The sequence below is a fragment of the Rhodofomes roseus genome (assembly GCF_022264815.1).
Source record: "Rhodofomes roseus strain CIRM-BRFM 1785 chromosome Unknown C8Q71scaffold_13, whole genome shotgun sequence".
NCBI classification, from domain to species: Eukaryota; Fungi; Basidiomycota; class Agaricomycetes; order Polyporales; family Fomitopsidaceae; genus Rhodofomes; species Rhodofomes roseus.
Window position 1 is genome coordinate 588,065 of NW_025952969.1, and position 24,835 is coordinate 612,899.

Below are 24,835 nucleotides of genomic sequence, written 5' to 3' on the forward strand. Positions count from 1 at the left end.
AGAAACATGATGTCTGCAAGGAAAGCATGCAAATTGCGAAGTGCTAAAATACAACGAGCCTCAGGCCCAAATGCGTAGTGTCAAGTAGCGGATGTAGTCGGAACGACAAACTACGTAGGACAGCTATAGATTCAGTCCATCAGGCGGCCCTTCGAAGCGGCCACCGTAACTACGCGTCGTACCAAAGTTCGACGACCACACGTCGCCACGGGGTATAAGTGCGAGTACATTTTGCGGGAGGGGCGCGACGCGCTCAGCAGTTCTCGCAGTTCGCGACGAGGCCCGAGTCGCCGGAGCTGGTCGAGCCCGTCGACCCCTGGCTGGTAGGGTCGGCAGAGGCAGCAGAGTCGGTCGCGGACGCAAGGTTGCCGGAGGCAGCGCTCGAGGCGGCAGACGCATCAGTCGCGGCACCAGACGCAGCCGAGGCGGCGCCAGAGGCGGCGTCCCCAGTAGCAGAGGCAGCGCCAGCCGACGCAGCGCCAGTACCGGCGGCGGCAGCAGAGGAAGCAGCACCGGCGGCGGAAGCACCAGCGTCGGTCGCGCATGCGCCGGCGGCGGTGACGGTCACAGTGACGGTCTGCGCAGCACCAGCGTTGCCGTTGCCGTTGCCCGCACCAGCGTTGCCGTTACCGTTGGCAGCACCAGCGTTACCGTTGCCGTTCGCAGCACCGGCATTGCCGTCGCCGTTGGCCGCACCCTTGCCCTTGCCAGCCTTCCCGCTGCCCTTAGCACCAGCGTCGCCCGCGGCAGAGCCGGTACCAGTGGTGGAGTTCGCAGCGGCAGCACCGTCGCAGCCGTTGCCTGCGTCGACACCGTTCGCGCCAGCGGCACCGTTAGAGCCGTCGAGACCGGCACCGTTCGCGCTGCCAGTCGAGCCGTCGAGGCCAGACGCGGTGCTGTTCGCAGCGCCCTCCGCTCCAGATGCGGTGCTGTTGGCCGCGCCCGCCGCACCCGCCGCGCCGCTGCAGGTCGCGGTCGAGTTCTGGCCGTTCGCGGCCGCCTGACCGTCCTTCTTCTTGTCCTTGCCGCCGTGCCTCTTGAGCAGGCCCGTCACGCCGGCGACCTCAGTCTCGACGGCACCGAGGGCACCGTTGACAAGGCTCTCGCCAGGGAGGCCGAGATCGGGGAGCTGGCGACGCTTGAGACCGGTGATAGACGACACAGCGGTCTCGACGGCGCCGAGGACACTGTCGACGGCGGACTCGCCAGGCAGGCCGAGGTCAGGGACGTCGATCTGGCGTGCAGCCAAGATGGAGCTTGTGGGCGCCGCGGCGAGGACGCCACCGCTGCGTGCTGCAACGAGGATAGAGCTAGTGGGCGCTGCAGATGACATGTTAGCCTGTATAAATTATACCACGAGCGTAATGACATACCCGCAGGCGCCACCACAGGCATCGCCCAGACGGAGGGACCGGCCATAGCTACGACGGCGAAAGCCGTGAGTGCGGATGTGAAGCGGGACATCTTGGTAGAGTCGAGGATGCGTTCACTGGGATACACGGGGGATGTTGAGCGACAGGAGGGGTGCTGACGAGCGTATAGACAGTTGGGTTAAGGAAAGTATACGTCCGAGGCGACTCAGCGAAAGGTCAGCAAGTCGAACGGAGCACCGGGCTCGGGGTGGGTGGGCTTAGAGAAAGAGGGGGGATGCAGAAAATCAACGAGAAAGAGTACATTATATACGTACAGCGAACAAGGAGTGATGGAACAACGGCCGGTTGGGAGGGACTGTCGTCGTCCACGTTTGCAAAGGTTCGCAACTTCTGAGCATGATGGGTGTGGAGCGAGCTGGAGTCGCTTCGTCCGCTTGGTGAAGAAGAAGCGTTCCCTAGCGTATCCATCTTGTTAGCGGAGAGTCCCCGTGAGCTCATGTTTGAGTAGCCGCCAACTCTATCGTCACATCTCCGAGATCGGTCACCCCTTTCGTCATGACTTGTTCTGTTGACCGGTTCCACGATGGGCGTCCGCAGCACGGGGAGACCGCTTTCCCTCTGTCGGGCATGGCAACGGAGTGCGCCCTCGACCCCGGCGCGGCCCAGGGGCGGCCCGTGCGCGTCGTTGACGCTTCTGCAGATCTGTACCGGCAGTGTACAGCATCCGCCAGTTTCGGGGGGTGCGACTCGACGCACCAACCTCGGTAATTGTGGACAGACGGCGGGCTACGGCGGGTGGTTTAGCCTGAGCACGCTTGGAGCACGCGATGTCCTCACTACGCTGCTATTCTGGTCCCATAGAGTTGCTGTCGGAGGGACCGGTGCGCTCAACTTGAAGTACGACTGCCGGTATGCCCGATTTGTATGCGACAAGATTGCTCGCAAATGAGAGAATATGAGTAGATTCACGTATGTCAGAGTCTCAAAGTCGCCATAATCTAGTGCGGAGGTGACATAGGTCTCGCAGAATCCATCGCAACGGGTCGCAAGGTCGTCGCCAGGTCGACGTCGAGAGTGAGAGAGTCGGAGTGATCACTCCCGCCCGAAGGTGAGAACCACATCATCATCATCATCCACAGACGCCCACGCCTACGCGGACGGCATCTGCCGGATTTGTGCACCCAAACGGAAGAAGACACGACAAACACTCGCACACCGCCGCAGTCATGTCTTGTTAGAGCGAATCATCTCATACTTCAGCAAACAGAGTCGGGGAAGGACCTATATGGCCCAATACATTGTGCAACGGCTACGACAGCTATATATTCAGTCCATCCAGCACGCGTGCACCAGCGGCGACACCCAGGTCGGTCGAGTCTGTGTCGTCAATCATGATATGAATAACTTAAAACTGGAATGAAATGGGCATCGCTGTCGTGTCGTATTCCGGGAGTGTTCGTCATCATGTTTGGGAGCTTCAGGAGTTCAGTAGGCCTCCTCGTACATGCGGCGCAGGGGCACGCGGCGCATCTTCATGGGCATAGGCATCGTCGGCGCACCGGTTGGTACTTCTGTGGGCGACGCACCGGCGTCGGTGGACGCGGAGGAGCCACTGGCGTCGGTACCAGTCGCAGCGGCGGAGGATGCGGAGCCGCTAGACGACGCAGAGTCGGTAGGCGTGGACGCAGATGAATCGGTTGCAGAGGCAGACGAAGACGCGTCCGACGTTGCAGCGGACGATGCAGCAGAGCCGGTGGCAGATGCCCCGGCATCACTTGTGGCAGCGGACGACGCAGCGTCGGTGGGGGTAGCAGCGCTCGAGTCGGTGGCGCCGGACGAAGCAGCAGAGTCGGTGGCAGAGGGGTTTCCGGTCACGGACGAGGATGAGGCAGAGTCTGTGGGAGTCGCAGAAGCGCCTGCATCGGTGGACCCAGCCGAAGAACTTGAAGCATCCGTCGAACCGGCGGCGCTCGAAGAGTCGGTGGGCGTAGCGGAGCCAGAAGCGTCACCGGTCGCAGCAGCAGACGCAGAGGAGTCAGTTGCGCTCGCGCTGGAGGAGGCGCCACCGGTCGCGCCCGCAGGGTCCGTGGGCGTTGCGGACACGTCGCCAGTTGCAGTCGCGGAGGAAGGGTCACTGCCACTCGCAGATGCACCACCACTGGCACCGGTAGGGTCGGAGGAGCCAGTGGGTGTCACACCGGCACCACCCGTGGGCACGGAGCCATCCGACGAGCCTGTCGCGCTCGGCGAGGAAGAGTCTGTTCCACTCGCCGAGGGGTCACCACCAGCACCAGCGGTGCTTGAGGGGTCAGTGGGAGTCGCACTCGCACCGTCAGCCGGCGTAGAGCCGGCAGAAGAGCCGTCTGTGCCAGACGAGCCATCCGTGCCCGAAGGGGTGGGCACACTGCCCGGCGCACTAGAATCAGTACCGGAGGCGCCGTCAGTGCTACCGGCAGGCGTCGCAGAGTCGGTGGGGGTCGCACCCGCACCGCCAGAGCCGTCGGGCGAGCCAGTGGGGGCTGCGCCGGCACCATCACTACCAGAAGGCATGTCGGTGGGTGCACTGCCCGGCGCGCCGGAATCGGTACCAGTAGCACCGTCAGTGCTACCAGCGGCAGGCGCAGTAACAGTGACAAAGACAGTGGTCGTCACAGTCGGTTCCCCGGAGCCCGAGCCAGAGGTGGGGGTCGCGCCGTCGGTACCTGTGGGGGTAGCCCCGTCCGAAGAGCCACCCGAGGGACCGCCGGAAGGAGCAGCGCCATCCGTCGAAGAACCGTCTGGAGGGGTAGCGCCGTCTCCACCGCTTGAGCTCGAGGCATCGCCCGTAGACGTCGGTGTCGAGGCGCTATCCGTGCCGGATGCAGTGCCAGTGCCGCTTGACGAGCCCATGCCACAGGCGTCGGTGGGGCCAGCGCTCGAGGCGGTGCTGCTGGCGTCACCGGATGATCCAGAGGAGGGGTCCGCGCCGCTGAGGGGATCGCTCATGCTTCCGTCAGATGCCTGGCGGCGGTGCCAAGGTGCCTGGTGGGATCCAGTCGCGCGCGGGACGAAGGCGGTCACGGAAGAAGTGGCAGCTACAGCTGGGCAAGAGGTTAGCGATTTGCATCGAAGAGCGTGCTCGAGAGACATACCATTAGGGCGCACGAAAGGTGCGCGCTCATTGATGGGCGCAGCCAAGACCGAGGACTGGATCGCCAGGATCGCGACGAGGAGGAAAGCGAACGGGGACGTGAAGGGAGACATGATGAAGTTCGTCAAGAACAGTGGGGAACAGCGATGCGACGTAGGATCAGTGGATGCCCAAAGGCGTAAAGAAAGTAGCCTGAAAGAAGAAAGCGAATGAAGACCTGCAACAAAGAAAAACCAGACTGGGCACTAGGCTCAGTGAAAGAAGAGAAGGGAAACGAAATGCAGAAACGCACGGGCGAGGGCGCAGCTATATACCGCCACGGGCGGCGAGGATGTGAAACATACGATCCCGGAACAGGTCCCGCCTTTGCGCTACTGTGATCATGATGTTTGATGGCGTGGAGCTTTGGACAGGCTCACCGAAGGCACCGAACAGGACCAACGCATGACGGGCGTCTCCTGAGGCCAAGAACGATACCCGAGGCATATCGGGCCTATCAAGTCTGTCAGACTGTCACTAGCTCTCAAGGCGCTGCTACATGTCGCCCCTCTCCACCTCTTTCGTCATGTATCAGCCGAATTACCGGCAAGGCCGTCCATGTAATGATGTAGGCCCATCGCGATGCGGCGACGCATGTACGACAACTAATTGAAACGGTCCGGGCGCCCCCCACTTGCGGCCGCGCGAGAGGCGTCTCAGCACATCTCGATGCTGTGACGTTGAATCAAAGAGGGCACGATGTTGGCACTGCGCGCAGCAGTGACCTGGCAGTGACTCGTCAGCACATTCGTGATCCCAGGGTGGTCCGCTAGATGTCTTGTTGCGAGAGCCCATACGGCACGTCGCACGTGGAGAGAACTGGATGGCAGGCTCCTTGATCCTGCTCAGATCCATCTCTGCTCGTGGAACCATCGCATATGTATGAGGATAGAAACATGGGTCGGTCAAGGATCAGTCATATTGGTATGTAGAACACTCGCCGTCGATTCTTGATGTTTCACATTCTGGGTTCAAGTCATCCACTGCTTTCTGACCACAGGGGGTGAGTAGAAATCGACACCTGATAATGCAATCAGGTCAGTACCAAGCAGCATACCTAGGAAGATCACTCACCAGGATGCTTACTGTACTCCTCGTAGCGAAGAAAGCAAGGACTGAAGTAACTGAGACGCTTACTGTACAGGTAGCGCGTCGTCGATACAGATGAGCTGCGAAAGCGGCAATTACAACTAAAATCGATAGCACGCTAAGAATACACCTGTGGAAGGCTACTTCTACAATACATCTACAGCCAGGCAAAGTTGAATCGCCAGCGTAGGCCGGACCCTGTTGAACGTCCCGCCCTTTTGCGTATACCTGAGAACAATCCGCACCTCATGCCACGCATGCGCCAATCACCGAGCAATGCCCCAAAGCACGTTCAATCATCCTCCTCGATGCCCTGCGGCCGCTGGATGGTGCTTACGTCCACACCGGGCAGCGGCCACCGCCTCGCGAACTCGCGGACATCTCTGCGGAGCGCCTTCACGCCTTTCGCGCCCTCCTTGCCCTCCTCCTCAGTCACCGCGACGCGAACAAAGTCCTTCAGAAGCTTGCTGCCCGCCTCCTTCTGAAGCACAAGCGCGAGCTGGACCGCCCGGTTCAGGAATCCCGCGACGACCTTCATGTCGCCCTCGACCATGTCGCGCGACGTGAGCGCCGACGTGCCCAGCCGGATACCGCCTGGTGTCTGCGCAGATGCGTCACCTGAGACGGCGTTCTCTATCAATGGCAATCAGTACCGAAACTTTGACGGGTCTCGTCGAGAAACATACTGTTGATGGTGATCCCAACGAGGTCACACAGCTTCTCCAGCTTGCTCCCAGTGAGACCAAGCGGGCGCAGGTCCCAGAGGACGAGGTGGTTGTCCGTGCCCTTCGTCTGGAGCTTGTAGCCGTTGCCCACAAGCTCGTCACCAAGCGTCTTCGCGTTCGCAATGACTTGCTTCGCGTAAGCCTTCCAGGTAGGCGAGCAGGCCTGCTTAAGAGCGGTGGCGATACCAGCGATGGTCTGTATATCCATACTCGTCAGCAATCAGACGGTCTAAGACAAGTAACATACTGACGTTGTTGTGCGGGCCACCCTGGCAGGCAGGGAACACGGCATCGTTCACGCGCTTCTCGAGATCCTTCGCCTTCTCGGAGTCCTTCCGGAAGAAGATCAGACCCGCACGGGGGCCACGGAGGGTCTTGTGCCTATCCCGGGAACACGTCGGCGATCCGTATTCGGAACAGGCGGAACAAGAGACTTACGTCGTGGTCGTGACAACGTCACAGTACTGAAACGGGTCCGCGAGCTCCCCGGCCGCAACGAGACCGCTCGTGTGCGCGATGTCCGCCATCAGGAAGGCGCCGTGCTCGTCTGCGACGGCACGGAGCGCCGCGTAGTCCCAGTCCCGCGGGTAAGCAGAAGCACCGCAGATGACGAGCTGCGGCTTGAAGATCTTCGCCTGCGACGCGAGCTGCTTGTAGTCGATGAGCTGCGTCGTTGAGTCGAGCCCGTACGGGAACGACTGGAAGTAAATGGACGACGCCGTCATCTTCTTCTTTGCGGTCTGCATGGCAGAACGTCAGCGGGGTGACATCGCGGAACCGAGGAGGGCGTAGGTGGGAGCGGGTACGCACGTAATAGCCGTGCGTCAGGTGACCGCCATCCGGAAGCCCGAGACCCATCAACCTATCCTGCGGCTGGAGGAGTGCAGTTAGGGCGGCGAAGCTGGAGGCGACACGTCAGTAGTACCATGGGATAGCAGCGCAGACAGTGCTCACTTTGCGGTCTACAATTCGGGTCAGTGAGATGTTCAAACGGTTAACAAACGGAGCACATACACTGCCTGAGTACGGCTGGACGTTGACACCCCACTTGGCGGGGTCGAGGTGGAACGCCTCGAGTGCGCGCTTCCTACAGAGCACCTCGAGTTCGTCGATCCACTCGTTACCACCGTAGTACCGTGCCCCCGGGAGACCCTCCGAGTACTTGTTCGTCAGGATGGAGCCGTTTGCCTCCATGACGGCTTGGCTCGTCAGGTTCTGAGGTGCATGTCAGCTCCGTCGTCACCGAAGCAACACAAACTAACGCACCTCCGAGGCAATGAGCTCCAAACCCGAAAACTGCCTCCATGCCTCCTTGTCGATGATGTTCTTCACCTCCGGGTCGACTTCGGCAAGCGGGGCGTACAGCGCCCTGTTCTGTAGAACACACAGCGTCAGCCTAAACATATCTATAGCAGAAAATACATGAAATAGCGCACAAATTCGAGAGTGGAGGCCATTGTTCTGCGGACAATGGGGGTGGGGGCGAGGGCGGCGGGACGGATGGGACGAGTCAAGAGACGCAGCATTTTGACTTTGAATTTGGGGCGGCGGAGTCCTGGCGCGATCAAGGCAGATCGCGAGCCCCTAGCGCCCATAAATTCACCCCGCCCTTTGTCACGTGCAGGATATGTCCTCATTTAGGGCTCTTCCCGACGTGCGTGGCAGTTTCGACGCTTCTTCTGCTCTTCGCGTCCTACGTTAACGAAGGTTTCTCAGCAAAGCGATGAAATGACAGGGACTCGTACCACTTCTCACGTAAATCATGGCGTGTTTGTGCTGGAGGCGAATGGTAGCAAAGCAGGTAAGCGAACGAGCATCATTCAGTACGTGTAACTGGCGCTACTTACTCACAGCTCAGCTCTGCACGAGGCCTCCCCGAACCCAGCGTGAAGCATACACATTACGTCGCGTTGCAGCCTGTCGCAGCGTTGACTGGAAGCGTCCGAGTTCGCCCAACGCAGGGGATACTTCCCGATCAGCACTGTCAATAATACCTCGTCAACGCTTACACGTCCATGAGCACTGCGCGCGTGTTTCGACTTACAGTCCATCAAGATGAGTGTGAGATGGAAGACGGAAGATGGGCGAGGGGCAACGGGAGGCAGGAGATGGGGGATGGGGAGAGAAAGCGGTCGGTCGGTCGGCCATCGCAGGTCTGTCTTATATATGCGCACACGACCGTTTGACAGGCACTGAACTCACACAGAAGACATCTCGAAGACAATGCCGAGACGCGCCACGGAAAGAGAACTGAGCGAGCCCAGTGCAAATATGGAAGGTGGTTTGCCATATCAGGAAGCTCTGGTGAGTGCCCAATGACGTCGAATGCCAGATGATGTCATCCAGGCTTGACCGTGACGGGCTCACGATCGACGGCATCCCTAAAACGGCAAGAAGCCTGGTGACCGTTCCGGATGTCACACCGCCACGGCCACCGTAGACACCCAAGTGCCGGCACTGTACGGTCGCGTGTTAAGTTTGTGAGGCGAGTGCCCTTATATACCCAAGGCGTTGAACTTACACTGACGGGTACAAAGGGGCTAAGTGCTCGACGGTCGGAGGCGGGCTCGGGAAAGCTTCCGTACTTACCGCGTGCGACAACGGGCACGACTCCTTCTACATAAGTAGAACTGGGGATAACGTGTGTACTGCTAGTCACCCAATGGAAGGACGGCGAATGTCCATATTTAATCAGGAGGCAGTTTATTCATGTGAGCGATGCTCCGGTAATGACTCGACGATGCAATGCAAGGTGGCCATTCTACTGACCACGGTGTTCAGGATGCCGAGGTGCTCGCCGGTGGCTGCGAATGACCCCACACTGAAGGGCGGACATTCGTCTTCTCCACGTGAAGACTGCGTGGACGATGCCAGGCATAGTCGAACTCTAGAAGCAAGCTGCACGACTTTGCTGCCCCTGCAAGAGCCTCGCACTCTACTCTGGTACGTATGTCTCTTTGTCGATCCTCGGACGAAGATCCTCGCCTATACTGATGGGATTTTACAGGAGGACGCTTTTCATCGACTAGTATCAGGGCACAGCTCGACATGGCTTTCATGTCCCGACTCCTCGCATGGCTGCCCGAGATCTCCGGGATGGATTCCAACATATACTTGCCGCTGGAGACGCTGATTACGAGCGCAACAGATGCGCTGCAGACCCAAACCTTGGCTGCATTGCAAAGACGCAGCGAACAGTGGCTACGGGGATGGCAGCATCGTCGATGTCACGGTGGAAACCATGGCCTTCAACGTGCTCGCATCCCTATTGAAACCTCCGAACACATCATGGATTATATGGACTGGCCCACGCTACGCAGCGCCACGCTGGTTTGCCGTGCATGGTATCCTGGAGCCAATCTCCGTCTATTATTCCACTGTCAAAATCACGTCACGCATGAGCTATGACATGTTGGTGAGGCAGCTCCGCACATCGCCTCGCGTCAAGCAATTCCTCGCAACCACACACAGACTTACCGTCACGTCGTCAGGCTCGCCCACACAGACGGGAGACATCCCCTTCCTGGACCCCCTACCCCTTGTCTTTGCGAGCGTAGCGCCTTCACTGCGAGTACTCGACATCTCCTGGGTATTGCGACCTGTCATGCATCCGACCTTCTACCGCGGCCTCCGTCAATTCCCATGCCTCGCCTCACTGAATTTGTTCCATGCCCGACTGAGCAACATCGCCCAGTTGCAACAGATTGTCGTTACGATCCCTCACCTACAGAACCTTACCCTGAACGAGGTGACCTTGCTGCGACCACGATCTGCCGCACGCACCGATCCCCGGACGAAGACCGATATCCGGCTCAGACAGCTACTCCAGAGATTCGCGTCAATGGGGGTTACTATGGTCTCAACGGTGTAGAGGCCTTCGAAGCTATAGTCAGCTGGCTGGTGTCCTCCGCACTATGCGTCAGCTGGCTGGTGTCCTCCGCACTATGCGCCTCCCTTCAAGGATTGATCACACAATCCTCTTTCTCGAATGGGGATGCCCACGAACGTGCATGTATACGCCTCGATGCGCTCCGCAGAGCAGGTGGACCAGTTCTCGCGTCGTATCGTGACACACGGAGCGAATTTTGGGATGGTCAGCTATTTTCTACTCCGTAACGTCGGACAGATACTGAAGTAGAGATATTCAGCAGGTCGCCGTGTATCTACGTATAATTTCGCGCATAACACGGCGTTGCGTAGCCTAGAATTCAGTCTAGACATCATGGTCAGACAACCGGATAGCAACTGGCCTACGGCGGCGGCAGAATTGCGTGCTGCGCTTTCCACGATCCGTAGCCCTCGCATTGAACACATCATAGTCGTGACCTGGATCGTGCTCAATGACGTCGACGCACTCGACCAGACGAGATGCATCCCGTCTCTCGAGATGGTCTCCCCGGAGTTACCCAGCCTACATGCCGTCATGTGTCTACCGTTGCTTCAACGCTTTGCAGCGTGTCGACGTCAAATTGGAGCTTCGGTATACTGGCGTGTTACAGAGCAAGGAATGGGCGGACGATATCGCACGAGCGCACGAGCGCATCTGCCGGGAACTGTTCACACCGTGGCGCAATTGCCATGTTGTCAGCATCTCCTACCGTGACAAGACTGTCAAGTGGTCGCACTAGCATTAGAATGCAGAGTGTTCGATTCCGCTGAGTGTACAGTACTGGGAAATGTTTCCCGAATATTGATACAAGAAATCGAGTTGGTGCCAGACCTGCCGACCGATTATCATACAGATTCCGAATCCCATTGACCAAATTTAAGTCCGATATGCCTCTACGAACACCTGCGTGCTAGACAATCGCAACGACCGCGCTACACATTCTCGCATTTCCTGTGAAGTGACTTCGTAAGCAATTGTTCGAATGTTGATGGGTGATGGTACGCACTGTTTTCCTCTTCTCCCCTGCTCACTACAAGAGGTGAGGCGGATAGTAGATTTTAGTCGTATGAGAGACCTTGACTAAACCGCGCTCGTGCCACGGCCCGAGCAGCTGCTGAATTACCTCGATCGCCTCTGCAGCATCGTGTGCATCTCCCTTGCTCCGTTTCCGAGTCCCAAGGCTAAGCGCGTACTCAATAGCGACGTGGACAGCAGTTAACGCGCCAAAGTACGGTTGGACCATGACGCTGTGTAAATCGCGCATGAGCTTCAATAGACGCCTCCCCCATACCTCCTCCTTTTCCTCCTCCTCCTCCTCCTCCCAGTGGGCCCGGAAGGGCATGGGCTCGGTAGTCGCTAGCTCGGGACCGAAGTATATGTCGATCATGATGCGCTGGAGCTGGTAGCTTCGGACTGTGGAGAGGATTCTGCACAGATAGCTTGCCACAACGGACCAGCCGTACTTCCGCTTGCACGCAACGGTATCAATATTCGCAGTGCACGCCAAGTCCCGTAGGGCAGTGCTGTGGACAAGATTGAGAACACTGATATAAGACTCGTATCCAACTGTACATCAAGTGAAGATTAGTCGGTGATAAATGCTGTAGATCGGAGACATGTCTCACCGAAAGCCATGTCCCACTTCGTTTTATCATTAAACGACGACAGAGATGTACCAGTTGCTTCGAGGAGTCGATCAAGCTGCTTGAAGATGATTCCCGCGCGCGCCATCCCGGCCAGATTGCCAACGTCCCATTCCAGATCACGCAGAGATGTACATATGGTGGAGGCCACAAGCCAATCGATTATTGATACGGAAGTCATCAGAGATTCCGTTTCGTGCTGGAAGCCGTCCATCGCTTTGATGTCGAGTCGTCGAAGCGAGGTGGTAGATTCGGTCCGAGAACGGATGTGTGCTGGACGACTGGATCCCCGGCCAACGGGACCTGTTTTCATGAGGGTGACGTGGTGCAAGCCAAGCTCTGCTACGTGCGGGCACGCGTAGACGATCTGCTGCAACTGCTTGATGTTGCTTAGCCTGATAGAACACAAGCGCAGCGACACTATGTGCTTGAACTGTAAGAGGCCGAGATAGAAAGTCGGGTGCATAGCAGCACGGAGCCCCCCCTCTATGCTGAGCACTCGCAAACTGGACAGTGCGTCGGCCAAGACGAGGGGCAGAGCGTCCAGGAAGGGTATAGTATCCCCTTTGCGCTTCATGAAGTGTCTCACGATTAGGCCGTCCGTTGTCGCGAGCCGTTGCTTCACGCGGGGCGACGTGCGTACTTGCTGGACCAACAGGTTATAGCATCTGCGGGATTGGAGTCGGATGGCGGAGTACAGGTTATACATGGCGCGGGGATACCATGCACGACAAACCTGCGCCGTAGGAACCAACGTGGTTTGCACCATGCAGTCGATGATACTCTCGATGATTTCCAGAGGTATGCGGTCGGACAGGTTGTGTGGCAAGGATCCGTCAAGAGACCGCCGTGGCATCATGACTCTCCAAAGGCCATTGTAGGTATTGAGTCTTTCCAACCGGAGGTCGTTGTCCGCATTCTTCAGGTTGACCTGATCCTCGCCTACTCCTTCATTAACATGCGATGTTGATTCAGTGGACATGAACGAAGTCGGAGGATGTACCAGTGCCGTCGTGTGCATCTGCTGCGCCAGTATCAGGTCCCATCAGTAACGATTTCGTCGCCGTATGTGCCGTCGAGGGACGAACCTGTAGCAGGAGAAGTCGCTACCAGTATCACCTGTGATCAATCGGACTGCTGTGAGACACCAAGGCTACCAAGATGAAGCGAAACATACCCACTGCTACGCGATAGACGTATACCAAAGAGTGACACCGCTACTGCGAGGCGGTGGTCAGACTCGAAGGCCTACTAGGTTATAACCGCCCACTTCATGCGTGGAATGACTGGGCGAGATCGATGCGCAGAGGGCCTGAGAAGAGAACGGAATGTAGACGCCTTCTGCGGCCATCTATGCTCTAGATGAAGTATGATAGTCAGCAACTCGGAGAAACGATGCCTCCTGCTCTCAACGACCATCAGGCGCAAGAGAAAAGGCTATGCGGGCGACGCGCGTGTTGTTGGAGGACCGCAAATGGCGGGAGACAAACTAGGTCGGCCTGCTCAGGTATTGCGTTATGCGATTCGTCCTGGTGTTTTACACAACATATTCGGAAGGGGGAACGTGATGTCGTTGGGAGAGCGATAACGTCAATACCAAGTCACACAACATGTCGTTATCTGTCCGATAGCAAACACTCACCGGCACCACTCAACGCACAAAGGGCGGAGGTTGCAAGAACCGAACCAATCCTCGCCCTCCTATTGACTGTGTGTTCGCCAGCGTAGGTCCGTGGTTGTCGATAACGCGTCCGATTGTTCACTGAGTAGTAGATAGATCACTTGGATTATCAGATCGCTTGACGGCAGACGCGTACCCGCCGCATCTGCTGCGTGGCAAGGTATAGGTACCTATTAGGTGGCAGTTATTAGCGCGTCGGATATAAGCGCTCACTGCAAGGGTGGAAGGTCAATCAGCGTAGCGAACCTGCTGCGGTGTCCGGCTTGACTGTATGCAGAACCTGGTAGTCCGGAATGAAAAGTGCTTGAATAGCTAGCAAATGCCGTACAGAGAATCGCACAACCGTACAAAACGTCCCTTCATGCAGAGCGCACCCAAGGACCACCTCTCAGTATGTCGTGAGCGGATGTACTATGCCCATTGGTTAAGCCAAGCCCCAAGCCTGAGGGAGAAAAATCGCGGTACGCACCGTGATCAGACTCAGAGGTTGATTCCTCCCGTTGTTGATGCTGTGCAAAAGATGTTCACGATACCGCGGTCGAGCCACGGCGCAAACGACTGCCGACAGACTGGAACCAACAACGCCTGGACAGCGTCGTGCACTCCCTCTTCTGAGCTGTGCCACTCTTGGTTATATCGAACCTCCATGCCGACCACGACATGTTGCAGCGCGTAAAAGTACGGCAGAACCATGACACTGTGCAGCTCTTCCGTGTCCGCAACGAGCTCCTCCCGGGGTGGGACGAGCATGTCCTCGTCCAGCCTGTCAGCCTGCCCAAGCTCGATCCCGATGTCAACTGTGATGCGCTCGAGATTGTGGCTTCGGATAGTGGAGAATGCTGCGCGGAGGGTGGCGACTAATTCTAGCCAATCCCCTCCTAGTTCTGAAGGATCGATACACACCGTCAATCTCAAGTGACGCAGGGCCGCGTTGGTGTCAAAATCGTAGCCCCGGGCTGCAAATTGACCTGTAAAGTGACACATTATTAAAGAAGAAGAGGGCGTGCAGCTCGGAGGAGTACAAACGGCTACGATAACAGTCGTCTCGATGATGGAAGGATATCAGAGACCGTCCACTCGATTGGAGGAGGCGGTTGACCTGTGGAGTATTGGGTACTGATGTCGAGTCGCCGATCCGGCTATCCGTGGTCAGATGCTGGAGAGACGCACAGCATCCTGAGGATACGAGCAGGTCTACAATGCACCTAAGGTGTGCCTCTCTCGGATCGATTTCTAGTCGCTGAAGCTGGGGAGTAGTTTTAGCATGGAAGCGAGTATACGCTGAAGCTTGAGATCTGTCGCCGGAAAGGCGCCTGTGGATCACGGTCACCCCATGCAAGACCAGATCCTGTAGATGCGGAAACACGAAGACAATGCGTCGCAGCTCAGCGGTGTTGTGGAGGCGGACGTGACGCAGGTGCAGTGACCTGACGTGTTTGAAACGCGCGAGAGAGGAATAGAACGTCGGGTGCATCGAATGTCGGAGGCTCGACTCGAATTCGAGTACTCGCAGAGCGGGGAGTGCGTCGGCAAAGACAAGGGGTAGGGCGTCCACGAACAGATATCGTTGATCTATGTTCAAGTTCCACCGATATGAACCATCAGAGTGACCGACAACCAGTCTACTCGTAGTTGCCAGCATCTCCTTCACATGGGGAACCTGGCGCAGCAGTGCCACCAGCATACTGGATCCTTTGCGCGAATCAAGGAAAATGGTCGAGTACAGGTTGTGGATAGCACGAGGCCGCCATGCCCAACTGACCGATGCCGCAGACGGTAGATCGCGGTAGGCCATAACGTCCATGACCGTCTCGAAGATCTCAATTGGGATGCGACTAGAGAGCGAATGTGGCAGACGGTCGTGGGCCTGCGAGAATTCATTGGTCGAGGAGATAGTGGACGGGACTATGTCACCCGAGGGGACAGTGGTCGGGGAGGTATCCTTTGTGACAAATAACGTGGACGAGGAGGAAGCGGATTCTTCGTGTGAGTTTGCCGCCGGGTTGTGCGATTTATACAAGCCAGGGTCGTTTGAGTTCGAGTTGCGTAGATCACCTCCATCGAGTCCGACTTCCTCGCGCGCTTCAGCGCCCGTATGTGTGTGCCGCGGTACGGACAAGGAATTGTCGGTGGGAAGGATCTGATCAAGCAATGAGCATTGCTCGAACTGCAGCTAGAAGAGGAAGAAACTAACTGGAGAGACACCTTGCGATGTCTGCGCCATATCGAAGTGACTAGCACTCGAATACTAATGATGCCCGTTCAATTGACCTGTGCGTGCAAGATTTGATGTAAGTTTCAACGTGTCTGACCGTGCATTGCCTGTGCGCATTCGCTGCACAGCGTATTGGGGACAAACGTCGAACTGTGAATCAGATACTGTTGAGACTTACCTCATATGTTGGGAAGATAACAGTAGCTGCGCCTGAAGTCTCCGGCGGGGTTGTATACGTCGCTCTGCAGTGCCGCAGATGTATGAACCATCCGGCACAACTGCTGTGAAAGAACGAACCAACGCGGTACGGTGATCGCCCTGCCTACCGCGTGGCAGTGTATGTGATGTGTCTGTCAATCCTTTTCCTCTACTGACAAGCAGAGTCGGAAAGGGCTCCAATGACCAAGCTGCTCTTCGTTCTGATGTTGTGTGATGCCGCCGTCGAATGAACGAATCAAAGTGAAGGCGCGCGGAGGACCGTGTCACGCACGTGATGTCACGTCCTCGCCACGACACCACCAACAGGCTTGTTGAAGGTCGTCTCTGCCTCGAGCAGAGTCAACTCTACCTCTGCACAGTCCGTAGTGACTCTAACAAGAATCCCATACGACATCGGACATAGGTGCTAATCACTGGACTTTATCCAATCATACTGGGAGAAGCAGTCGGGCGATGCAACGTTTGACTGCTCGGATCGAACCGCGCGCGTTAAGGCACTGTATGAGCTTAGTTGTATTACGCTACTGGATACATGAAGGTATTCTATGCGTACACTGCTGTGCTGGTTACGCGATGTCCAATGTGGATGTCGTAAAATACATAGCTTCGATGCGATGCAAGATCATAATGCATGCAGACACAAAGATGAGCATAATCCCAGAAGAAACCCGAACACCAAAGATACTCAAGAGCCATAATCCCCTTGCACGGTCATCACGATCACCAATGCCCCCTCGCCGGTAGCGCAGGGCCATTGGCAAGCTCCGTGCCCACCTTCTGCACGACCTCCATTCCCAACGGCTCCAACACCTCCCTCCACACCTTCGCTCTTCGCCGACCCTCAAATATGCTCATCGACCGCTCTCCGGTCTCACCCTCAGGCCCAAACACGAACACTCTGTCCTCTGCCCACGGCGCCTCGCCATACGCGAACGCAATCCAGCGTGCCTGTATCGCATCCCGCACCCGCGTGTACGCGTAGTCGTCGACGATAGGCACGCCCCAGTCGTCCACGAACCCACTGTCGGTCGACACGTCCGAGTCCGACGCACCGCTGTCCATCTCGGCATCGAGCGTAAGCGCGGAAAGGCCTACAAGGCCCGTCGCCGGTGCGTGTTCGTGATGCTCGGGCGCAAGCTGCGGAAAGTCCCCGTCGTCCGAGTCTGAGTCGAAGTGCTCCGGCATGAGCTGCGAAGGACCGAGGGGCTTCCCCGGCGCCGGGTTCGTCGGGAAAGGCACGTTGTCGAAGAGATACACCAAATCGACCGCATGGTGCGGAACGGCCCGCCCTGGGCCCTCCTGGTCGAACACGTAGCGGTACACGCCCTTACCCCCGCGCTCGCGTCGTGCGTGGGCAGCGACGCATTCCGCGGGCCAAGCAAAGCGCGCATCATTGATGAGTTCGAGTACGCGCGCATGCAGCTCGTCCGGCGGTGCATGTGGGTAAATGTCGTATGCACGCAGGAGCGCATTTGCCTTCGTGAGCGACTGGCAGATCGCGCGTACGCGGCGTTCAATCGCTGTCGCCGACCACATCGACGCGGGGAGCGCCCAGAGGAGCGCCTCGTCGCTGCAATCGCCGATGAGCAGTGGTTGCTGGCGCGTCGGCACGGGCGTGTGTCGCGCACGCGAGCGAGACCGCGAGCCGGCGCGAAGGTGGGTATGGTTGTGATTGTGGGCAAGATGGTGCGAGCGGCCGTGTCTGTGTTCCACTGGCTGCTCGGCCTCGGGAGCCAGCGAGCCGGAGAAGTGTTTGTAGAAGAAAACACCATCGTTGACTGCGCGCACGCTCCCGCCAAGCATGACGAGCTTGTCCGCATCTACCTTGCGGAGCTGGTCGATGCTCTGCACATGCAGCGCGGCCATATATCTCGACAGCTGCCATCCGGCGGCATGGACAGTCGGGATCTCGAGGTCCATGATAGCGCTCTGGACGATGGCGCGCTGGACAAGGGGTTGTCTCTCATTTGAAGCAGAGTGAAGGTGGCAGAGAATATCGGCAGCGCCCGTCGACTCGCCGAAGAGCGCGATGTTCGAAGGGTCTCCGCCGAAGGCCGAAATGAAGTGATAAACCCATTCTAGCGCTCGCCGCTGGTCGCGAAGACCTAATGTATGATGTCAGACGTGGGTTCAGTAGCAATGACATCGAATAAGAAATGCATACCGTAGTTACCGACGCCCTCGTCCCCTGCAGCCCTGTTGTCCTCACGAAGGGCAGTGCTCGCGGCGAAGCCCAAGAGACCAAGGCGATAGCTATGAATTCGTGTGAGCACCTGCATACATGGAGAGTGAACGGTACGCACTTGAAGGTGATCATAATCACAGGCTTGCCAATGAGCATGCTTTTCTGTACGAAGGCGCCACCGTCATAGACCCACTTGGAGCCTGAACCACGGTTTCCGCCCCTTCACCATTGTTAGCAGGGGAGAAGCGAAGGAAGTGGTCCAGACGTACCCGTGTACCCAGAGCATAACAGGGAGACGCGACTCTGGTGTCGCACTACCGGGACAAGTGATGTTAAGATTCAAGCATTCGAATTCATTTTGTTTTAGAAGCTGGACAGGTATGTTGTCCTCAGAAATGCCAAACAGTTCTGCGTCCGCGTCGGGTTGTCTTGACTGCGGGCAGATAGGTCTTACATAAACAGGATAAGTATAGGACTTGCACACGTTTTCACCTTCAACTCACCCATAGTGACTAGCGTCCGTCTGGGGAGGATATGTAGTGTTCAGCCTCGACTGACGGAAGCGCGCAGGGATGCTGGCGTATTTTATTCCACGATACTGGTGTACGGGCACCTCAGCAGTGGAAACCGGATGGATGACACCGGTAAATGTCGTAGCGAGGTCCTCATGGAGGACGACAGGCTCTTCCAGATCCAACGCAGGAACCTTCGCAATCATTGCCGATGCTCGCAGCGGGTGCTGGCGCGTGTGAAGCCAGGAGGCTCAGAGACAGGGGCAGCGTGGTCGCGGACGAGGAGTGCGAGGCGCAAGAGGTGCGGGGCCCCAGCGACCGCACCTGGACATGGATTTGTACCTGCGCGGGGTATCTGTCCAGACGGTCGCGCACGCGCACATCGATCCGTCCGAATACGGGGAGGCTGAAAACTCGACGGATGTGCCGCGAAAGGCAAGCCCCGCACTGGGGCGTCGGTCCAGGTGCCTCGGAAGTTGCCGGGACCAGCGGGCGAACAGACTCGAACGCTCGGCCAAGTGAGCAGAAGGGGCCATGGGACGCAGCCGATTCGCCTCGACCCCGTCTTGACATCAGCATGACGCCCCCTGTGCACTGGCCTATCGAGCCAACAGTTGGGATGCGCCCCTGGGGCGAACACGGATTAGCACCGAAGAGCGCGCGCCAATGGCTGCGAGCGTGCACAGCAGTCTAAATGAGCATCAATGAGCGCAAAGAACCATGTAAAGGTCATCAAAGTGCGTTGTACGTACTCTCTTTCGCGTTAGGTTTGGGCATGCCGCTAGTGTGCTGAGCTGCGACGGAAGCCAGCGCACCAGGTCGCCCAATGGGGCTTTCACCGCCCCTGCAGTTCGTGGTACAGAGCTTTTTGCCTTTTCACCGCGTCGACGTCTGCACGTCCGCGACATCAATCGATAGCGCAGCGTGACGGTGATGAGTGGCCCTGGAGACTGTATTCGCCAAGTGTGAAGTTAGCCTTCTGTACTGATGATCTCGGAAACATCAGGAGTCTGGGCGGGGTTTGTACGATAAGTAAAGAAACTTTGTAATAGGACCTCTCACCACACGACTGCTTGTTGCGTAAACTTGATCGCAGGACGTCTTACGCACGTACGGTCAAGAATGACACACGCATCTAAGCATGTATTGCTACGGTACACGGCCCATACAACGGCAGGTATACACCACAACCCATATGTATGCAGCACGCCCCGAGCGCTAGCCTGTCGGGGGTAGTCAGGACGTGCGCGGCGATGAGGTCAACGGAAGGGATGACTTACCTGAGAAAGGGAGATGTGGAAGACGTAATGCCGTGGCTACATCACGACGAAGGAAGGTTCCAGGGCGCGCCGCCTTTCCGGTATGACCGGCGCGTGCAGCTGATCATCCTTCTCCTCACAAGACTGGATGGCTAGGCTCTCACCGGGTGCATAGGTTAGACTGTCAACCGACGTCAGAACGTGGTCACCGCCGTCAGGATAGCATATGGTCCCAGACTAAAGGCATCTAACTCACCGAACTGCTGTCGGGCGGATTGTGTGACCTGACCTGCAGTAAGAAATACACCTCCTCAACGGGGCGGACAGTGAGTGGAGTTGTCCGAATTGGGGGCCCGGCCATTCCGCACCTCGGTAATCAGCCGTACCGGGACGACTTGCCTAGCCCGTGAAGTAAACACCCCAGAATGACCGCCGCAGCCAAAGAGAACATATGCCACGTCATGCTTCCCAGTAGCCCGGTGAGAGGGACTCAGGGAGCACGGAGGCAAACCAAAGACACCAGGCCCAACCCAGTCCAAAGCAACAGAAAACCTAGACCAGGACCCGCAGTCGGTAGCTGTACAACGCTGACGCACCACCCCAAAACACCTATTGAGACCCGATAAATGTACTGGTTATATGCGTAGCCAGAGTAGTAAAAGCCTGCTTGATGTGCACGGTCGCCAGTCCCAAACTACCGTCGAGACTAGTCAGATAACATGGAAGGAGTAGGGAAGACTGCCTGCCACCTCGTCCAGCTTATATCTTGATATCGCACTCGCCGTGGATTGTTGCACGCTTGACACCTGACCAGAAATGCGCAGATAAGACGCGCCTGTTGGGGCGGGGTGTCTTCGCGTGCGCTCGTCCAATTGAATGGCGAAGACTCTTGGTTCTGGCGTCATTCGAAGTCAGAGGTTGGCTTAGCTCCGCTGGACGACGAGACCTGGTGAGGGAGCTGAAGAGCGACCTTGTGATGATCTAGCGGGTGTAACTTATTCATCATCATGGCTCGCCGTCATGGAATTACTGTATGCCGGCGGTAGGGTCAGAAACCGACATAATCGTCTTTGGCCAGCATATGTACACTTACCTTTATGGAACCCCCCTAAGCCTTTGCAGCTTCCCTCAACACACGTACTCTCCAAAAATGCCACGATGAAGGCTCAGGCTCTCACCCAGCTTCAGATGCCAAGTTTCTGGGCAACAAGTCGTTTTCGCCGAAGTATGATTTGTGCGGATTCGTTGTGCAAGAGTTAATGAGGTAGAGGTGGAGGACGTCAACCAAAGGTCAAACGGTGCTCGGCGGGATAAAGCTCTGGCTTGCCTGCTCGCGAAGTGCGCCTACAGAACAATCATACGAGCATGTAACGACGGATGGCTTACTTACTGTTCATGCACATGGCATGTGTATGAGATGGTGGATGTGCGATGTTTGTACAATGCGTCACGAGCTGAGGAATGTTCCTCCTTGGTTGTCCAGAGTAAGACATTCGCGGATCATCGCTCTATCGAGGGGCATGAGGGAAATCGCAGTCCAGTCCACGCTCTAATGAGCTATCGTTGACTGAATACGATCCATCGCAGCCCTTCATATAGTGCAGCAGCGGTAGGCAATGTCCGTCTCCGCTTCCTACGTTCGCGTCGAACACCATCGGACACATCTGGTGCATCTTTCAGAACCGTGGAAAGTAGTGATGTAGGGCAGGGTGCGCACACTAACCGGGACTCTCTGCTGCTTCACGCTCCCTCTTCGCGCGCAGAGATCGCTCAAGCTCCTCGAAGGCGCTGAGAGCGACATTATGGGATGACTTGGGTGTCTTCTCCTCCGCGACGTCCTTCCTTGCAACCTCAACCGGCCATTCGCGCTCTGGCACTCCGCGTGCTTGCAATGCGGAATGAAGGGCGTCCAATGCATGTTTATAATCCTCGAGGGCAGCAGCGTACAAGTCGTATACGCAGACAGCACAACCGGACATACAGCATTCTATCCGTGCAGACAGCCGACTTAGACTATATGGAAATGCAAAGGGAAGCAGAACGACGTACCGTCTGACTGGGGTTCCTTGGGCCTCTCGGGCAACGCCAGACCATAGAACGTCCGAGTCCGCGGTGCATTCGTGGATAATGTGCTCATCTCCGCGTCAGCAGAGGCATGGTCCGCTTGCTCAATCAAAGTGTCCCTGCGTGCCTCGTACCCGCCCTTCCCTCGCAGAGAGCGTTCTAGTCGCTTCCATCGCGCTGTGAGATTCTGCCCGCCCCGCGAGCGCAATCGTTGTTGCTCTATCTGGATCTGAGTGGGTAACGTGTTTGGACGTGGCGCAGAAGGCTCCGGTGCAGCAGAAGGGTCGAGGTTGGTCGGAGACTCCGTGAGCGATGTTGGCGAGGGCGGCGTAGACTGTCCGGAAGATGTGGTGGCAGTGGACGCAGAACGGGCAGCCGCAGAGCGGCGACGACCACCACGGGTTACCAAGAGAGACGGCCGTAAACGATGGGCATGAATGGGGGCAGCGCTGAGCACGTCGAGGAAATTGACGGCGACGCGGAGTGGAGGGCACATTCAAAGAGGCATAGCTGCAGAGTTCTATTACCGTTTTAGCGTTCATCTTTGTAGTGTTTTGTAGACAGGCTTGTAATACTTGTTAATGCTGTATTGACCATCTGTATTGGTGATCAGCAAAAAATGAATTGATGATAACAAAGGTAACATAGGGTTTATATTGACTTCTGTTACTAGTCCACGAGCCTGTGTGGCCTGCATGAGCGCTGCCCAGCGCTGCCTTCCTCTTCGACGACCATGGCGTCGTCGAGCACCGCGCTGAAGACCTTCTCGTTGACCAATGACATCTTAGAAGTCTCACCTCAAGACGAGATCTACCGCTTCGACCAGGCAGCGAACCGTAGGCTCCTCCAGGAGGCACCTTGGGCGCGTGAGTGCGTACCGTCCCTCTGAATGCTGAACACTCGAATGCGAGCTAACCCTTGGCGATGCAGTCCGCACTACTTCAGAGTATGCAAGATCTCTGCTGTAGCGTTGATCAAAATGGTACGTACCTTCCCTCTCGTCCTCGATCGCCACTCATCCACGCTTCTCAGGTCATCCACGCGCGTTCGGGTGTGCCCTACGAGATTATGGGCCTCATGCACGGCAAGATCATGGATCGCACCCTCGTCATCGTCGATTCCTTCGCCCTTCCAGTGCAGGGTACAGAGACGCGTGTCAACGCGGCGAACGAGGCGAATGAATACATGGTCCAGTACATCCAGGGCAGCGAGCGCGTCGGGCGCTATGAGAACGCCGTTGGGTGGTATCACTCGCATCCGGGCTACGGCTGCTGGCTTTCGGGTATCGACGTCAACACACAGATGACGAACCAGAAGTACCAGGACCCCTTCGTCGCCGTGGTCATCGACCCGAACCGCACCATCTCCGCGGGCAAGGTCGACATCGGTGCGTTCCGGACGTATCCTGAGTCCTATGTCCCGCCCGAGGCGGGCGCGGGCGAGTACCAGAGTATCCCATTGAGCAAGATCGAAGACTTTGGTGTCCACGCGAACCAATACTACCCGCTGGAGGTGCAGGTGTTCAAGAGCAGCCTAGACGCTGAGCTCCTCGGTTTGCTGTGGAACAAGTACTGGGTCAACACGCTGAGCCAGAGCGCGCTGATATCGGTATGTTCTGCACTGTGGCTTGCGTTGGCAATCGACTGAACATCCACAGAACCGAGCATATGCAGCCTCGCAGCTCTCGGATCTTGCACAGAAGCTCACGAAAGCGCAGACGAATGTTCCGAACACGAAGGCACCGCCGCCTGCACTCAAGGACGACAAGGCTGCGAAGGTTAGTTGCATTGGGTGTGATGACCATTGAATGCTAACGGCGGCGAGTAGAAAGAAGAGAAGAAGAAAGAGGATCAGAACCAGTTGCTGAAGGGTGCTAAAGACAGGTATGTCAGTTCCCGTCTCGATGTGGACAGAACTAACAAATATCGTTCGTAGCGAGAAACTTGCGACGGAAGCGCAACATGGGCTTATCGCGCAGGTTCTGAAGGACGTCATCTTCTCGATGCGTCCCCAGGACGCGGCGCGACGTGAGCTCGGTGAGGCTGTCGATGCGCCTATGGCCATAGGCTGATCTGGACGCTGGCGATCGTGCATAAATTCGGAGTGGCAATCGGTTGTATTATCCACTATTCTGTAGTATACGTGTGCTCCTCGTCCTTGTCTGTTCGTTACGATCCGCTAGACGCAATGCATTGTATTGTATATCTGATATTGTGCCAGATGGAGACATGTCTCAGAGTCAAGTCGATTCACTTGCGAAGCCTCACCGCGCGGTATGTCCTCCATTCCGATCATATATGCATCGTCAATGACACGTCATGGTATAGAACAACAACTCAGCTTGGTCTCATCGCACCCCCAATGATATGCCGCCGCCCTTATCTGTGACCATCAGGTCATCCATACATACCACTGGCGAAGAGTGGTGAAAGCTCTACGCAATATCTCGTGACCAATGTCGACGCGACAAGGTCTGGGTGCCAAGTTCAGCGAAGCCCGGAGTAAAAGGGGCGACCCGAAGCCAAATATCAAGCTACGATGCCATGAAATGCAGTACCCGGGATCCCCAGGATGCCGGCCACCGACGATATTTGCAACAGTTGTCTCCCGCGGGCTTGTTCGCCTCCCGTAAGGCTCGCACGACCTTCTCGCTCACGTTGACCGCACCGCAGAGTCACTTCGAACATCCCACGTGCTGCCCTCGGGCACCACCTCCATTCCGCCCACGATGCAAACGTTCCCGGCGCGGGTCGACCCTGAGTCTGGACTCTGTATGCGCATACTCACCAGTATCTGATTATAACAGAGCTCG

At 57.1% G+C, this 24,835-nt stretch overlaps 9 protein-coding genes across 9 annotated transcripts; 3 read left to right on the forward strand and 6 right to left on the reverse strand.

The window, feature by feature from the left end:
- Positions 1-12: 12 nt before the first annotated feature.
- On the reverse strand, positions 13-1,828 carry C8Q71DRAFT_765105 (uncharacterized protein). The gene is made up of 3 exons (XM_047924108.1): positions 1,688-1,828; positions 1,374-1,629; positions 13-1,320 (listed from the first exon to the last, which is right to left on the reverse strand). Exons 2-3 carry the CDS (start codon positions 1,462-1,464, stop codon positions 254-256), a joined length of 1,158 nt encoding a protein of 385 aa, XP_047777740.1. The 5' UTR covers positions 1,465-1,629; positions 1,688-1,828; the 3' UTR covers positions 13-253.
- A 774-nt stretch (positions 1,829-2,602) lies between these two features.
- On the forward strand, positions 2,603-4,867 carry C8Q71DRAFT_765109 (uncharacterized protein). The gene is made up of 3 exons (XM_047924109.1): positions 2,603-4,453; positions 4,505-4,741; positions 4,796-4,867. Exons 1-2 carry the CDS (start codon positions 2,878-2,880, stop codon positions 4,714-4,716), a joined length of 1,788 nt encoding a protein of 595 aa, XP_047777741.1. The 5' UTR covers positions 2,603-2,877; the 3' UTR covers positions 4,717-4,741; positions 4,796-4,867.
- Positions 4,868-5,923: 1,056 nt separating this feature from the next.
- C8Q71DRAFT_710398 (serine hydroxymethyltransferase-domain-containing protein) lies at positions 5,924-7,882 on the reverse strand (the record flags this gene model as incomplete). The annotated part of the gene is made up of 8 exons (XM_047920739.1): positions 5,924-6,264; positions 6,318-6,552; positions 6,608-6,737; positions 6,795-7,096; positions 7,167-7,257; positions 7,360-7,571; positions 7,623-7,730; positions 7,793-7,882. 8 exons carry the CDS (start codon positions 7,880-7,882, stop codon positions 5,924-5,926), a joined length of 1,509 nt encoding a protein of 502 aa, XP_047777742.1.
- A 1,234-nt stretch (positions 7,883-9,116) lies between these two features.
- C8Q71DRAFT_113076 (uncharacterized protein) lies at positions 9,117-11,190 on the forward strand. The gene is made up of 4 exons (XM_047916339.1): positions 9,117-9,299; positions 9,364-9,767; positions 9,848-10,449; positions 10,505-11,190. The coding sequence occupies exons 2-4, from the start codon at positions 9,505-9,507 to the stop codon at positions 10,957-10,959; spliced, it is 1,320 nt and encodes a 439-aa protein (XP_047777743.1). The 5' UTR covers positions 9,117-9,299; positions 9,364-9,504; the 3' UTR covers positions 10,960-11,190.
- Positions 11,090-13,142, reverse strand: C8Q71DRAFT_113047 (uncharacterized protein). The gene is made up of 5 exons (XM_047916338.1): positions 13,070-13,142; positions 12,977-13,007; positions 11,871-12,912; positions 11,252-11,811; positions 11,090-11,196 (listed from the first exon to the last, which is right to left on the reverse strand). The coding sequence occupies exons 3-4, from the start codon at positions 12,907-12,909 to the stop codon at positions 11,276-11,278; spliced, it is 1,575 nt and encodes a 524-aa protein (XP_047777744.1). The 5' UTR covers positions 12,910-12,912; positions 12,977-13,007; positions 13,070-13,142; the 3' UTR covers positions 11,090-11,196; positions 11,252-11,275.
- Positions 13,143-13,734: 592 nt separating this feature from the next.
- C8Q71DRAFT_765131 (uncharacterized protein) lies at positions 13,735-16,271 on the reverse strand. The gene is made up of 7 exons (XM_047924110.1): positions 16,082-16,271; positions 15,963-16,026; positions 15,764-15,840; positions 14,596-15,709; positions 14,473-14,537; positions 14,039-14,408; positions 13,735-13,980 (listed from the first exon to the last, which is right to left on the reverse strand). The coding sequence occupies exons 3-6, from the start codon at positions 15,791-15,793 to the stop codon at positions 14,094-14,096; spliced, it is 1,524 nt and encodes a 507-aa protein (XP_047777745.1). The 5' UTR covers positions 15,794-15,840; positions 15,963-16,026; positions 16,082-16,271; the 3' UTR covers positions 13,735-13,980; positions 14,039-14,093.
- Positions 16,272-16,723: 452 nt separating this feature from the next.
- Positions 16,724-18,906, reverse strand: C8Q71DRAFT_710442 (carboxylesterase; the record flags this gene model as incomplete). The annotated part of the gene is made up of 5 exons (XM_047920741.1): positions 16,724-18,108; positions 18,168-18,256; positions 18,307-18,408; positions 18,458-18,637; positions 18,692-18,906. The coding sequence occupies 5 exons, from the start codon at positions 18,904-18,906 to the stop codon at positions 16,724-16,726; spliced, it is 1,971 nt and encodes a 656-aa protein (XP_047777746.1).
- A 2,610-nt stretch (positions 18,907-21,516) lies between these two features.
- On the reverse strand, positions 21,517-22,519 carry C8Q71DRAFT_858957 (oxidoreductase-like protein; the record flags this gene model as incomplete). The annotated part of the gene is made up of 3 exons (XM_047927577.1): positions 21,517-21,623; positions 21,683-21,946; positions 22,009-22,519. 3 exons carry the CDS (start codon positions 22,517-22,519, stop codon positions 21,517-21,519), a joined length of 882 nt encoding a protein of 293 aa, XP_047777747.1.
- Positions 22,520-22,702: 183 nt separating this feature from the next.
- C8Q71DRAFT_765156 (Mov34-domain-containing protein) lies at positions 22,703-23,979 on the forward strand. Its single transcript, XM_047924111.1, has 4 exons — positions 22,703-22,893; positions 22,954-23,005; positions 23,056-23,631; positions 23,681-23,979. The coding sequence occupies exons 1-4, from the start codon at positions 22,757-22,759 to the stop codon at positions 23,828-23,830; spliced, it is 915 nt and encodes a 304-aa protein (XP_047777748.1). The 5' UTR covers positions 22,703-22,756; the 3' UTR covers positions 23,831-23,979.
- The last annotated feature ends 856 nt before the right edge of the window (positions 23,980-24,835 follow it).

What these genes read in the sequence shown, in the direction of transcription:
- C8Q71DRAFT_765105 (XM_047924108.1), bottom strand. Translation starts at nt 1,464, where the DNA reads ATGTCCCGCTTCACATCCGCACTCACGGCTTTCGCCGTCGTAGCTATG. An exon ending in GCCTGTGGTGGCGCCTGCGG is followed by an intron (nt 1,321 to 1,373) that starts GTATGTCATTAC and finishes TGTCATCTGCAG; the next exon opens with CGCCCACTAGCTCTATCCTC.
- C8Q71DRAFT_113076 (XM_047916339.1), top strand. Translation starts at nt 9,505, where the DNA reads ATGCGCTGCAGACCCAAACCTTGGCTGCATTGCAAAGACGCAGCGAAC. An exon ending in TCACGCATGAGCTATGACAT is followed by an intron (nt 9,768 to 9,847) that starts GTTGGTGAGGCA and finishes TCACGTCGTCAG; the next exon opens with GCTCGCCCACACAGACGGGA. An exon ending in ACGGAGCGAATTTTGGGATG is followed by an intron (nt 10,450 to 10,504) that starts GTCAGCTATTTT and finishes AGAGATATTCAG; the next exon opens with CAGGTCGCCGTGTATCTACG.
- C8Q71DRAFT_765131 (XM_047924110.1), bottom strand. Translation starts at nt 15,793, where the DNA reads ATGGCGCAGACATCGCAAGGTGTCTCTCCA. An exon ending in CATCGCAAGGTGTCTCTCCA is followed by an intron (nt 15,710 to 15,763) that starts GTTAGTTTCTTC and finishes TTGCTTGATCAG; the next exon opens with ATCCTTCCCACCGACAATTC. An exon ending in TGCGTCACTTGAGATTGACG is followed by an intron (nt 14,409 to 14,472) that starts GTGTGTATCGAT and finishes CCCTCCGCGCAG; the next exon opens with CATTCTCCACTATCCGAAGC.
- C8Q71DRAFT_113047 (XM_047916338.1), bottom strand. Translation starts at nt 12,909, where the DNA reads ATGCACACGACGGCACTGGTACATCCTCCGACTTCGTTCATGTCCACT. An exon ending in GAAGTGGGACATGGCTTTCG is followed by an intron (nt 11,812 to 11,870) that starts GTGAGACATGTC and finishes CTTGATGTACAG; the next exon opens with TTGGATACGAGTCTTATATC.
- C8Q71DRAFT_765156 (XM_047924111.1), top strand. Translation starts at nt 22,757, where the DNA reads ATGGCGTCGTCGAGCACCGCGCTGAAGACCTTCTCGTTGACCAATGAC. An exon ending in CTGTAGCGTTGATCAAAATG is followed by an intron (nt 23,006 to 23,055) that starts GTACGTACCTTC and finishes CACGCTTCTCAG; the next exon opens with GTCATCCACGCGCGTTCGGG. An exon ending in GCCAGAGCGCGCTGATATCG is followed by an intron (nt 23,632 to 23,680) that starts GTATGTTCTGCA and finishes GAACATCCACAG; the next exon opens with AACCGAGCATATGCAGCCTC.
- C8Q71DRAFT_765109 (XM_047924109.1), top strand. Translation starts at nt 2,878, where the DNA reads ATGCGGCGCAGGGGCACGCGGCGCATCTTCATGGGCATAGGCATCGTC. An exon ending in GGAAGAAGTGGCAGCTACAG is followed by an intron (nt 4,454 to 4,504) that starts CTGGGCAAGAGG and finishes CGAGAGACATAC; the next exon opens with CATTAGGGCGCACGAAAGGT.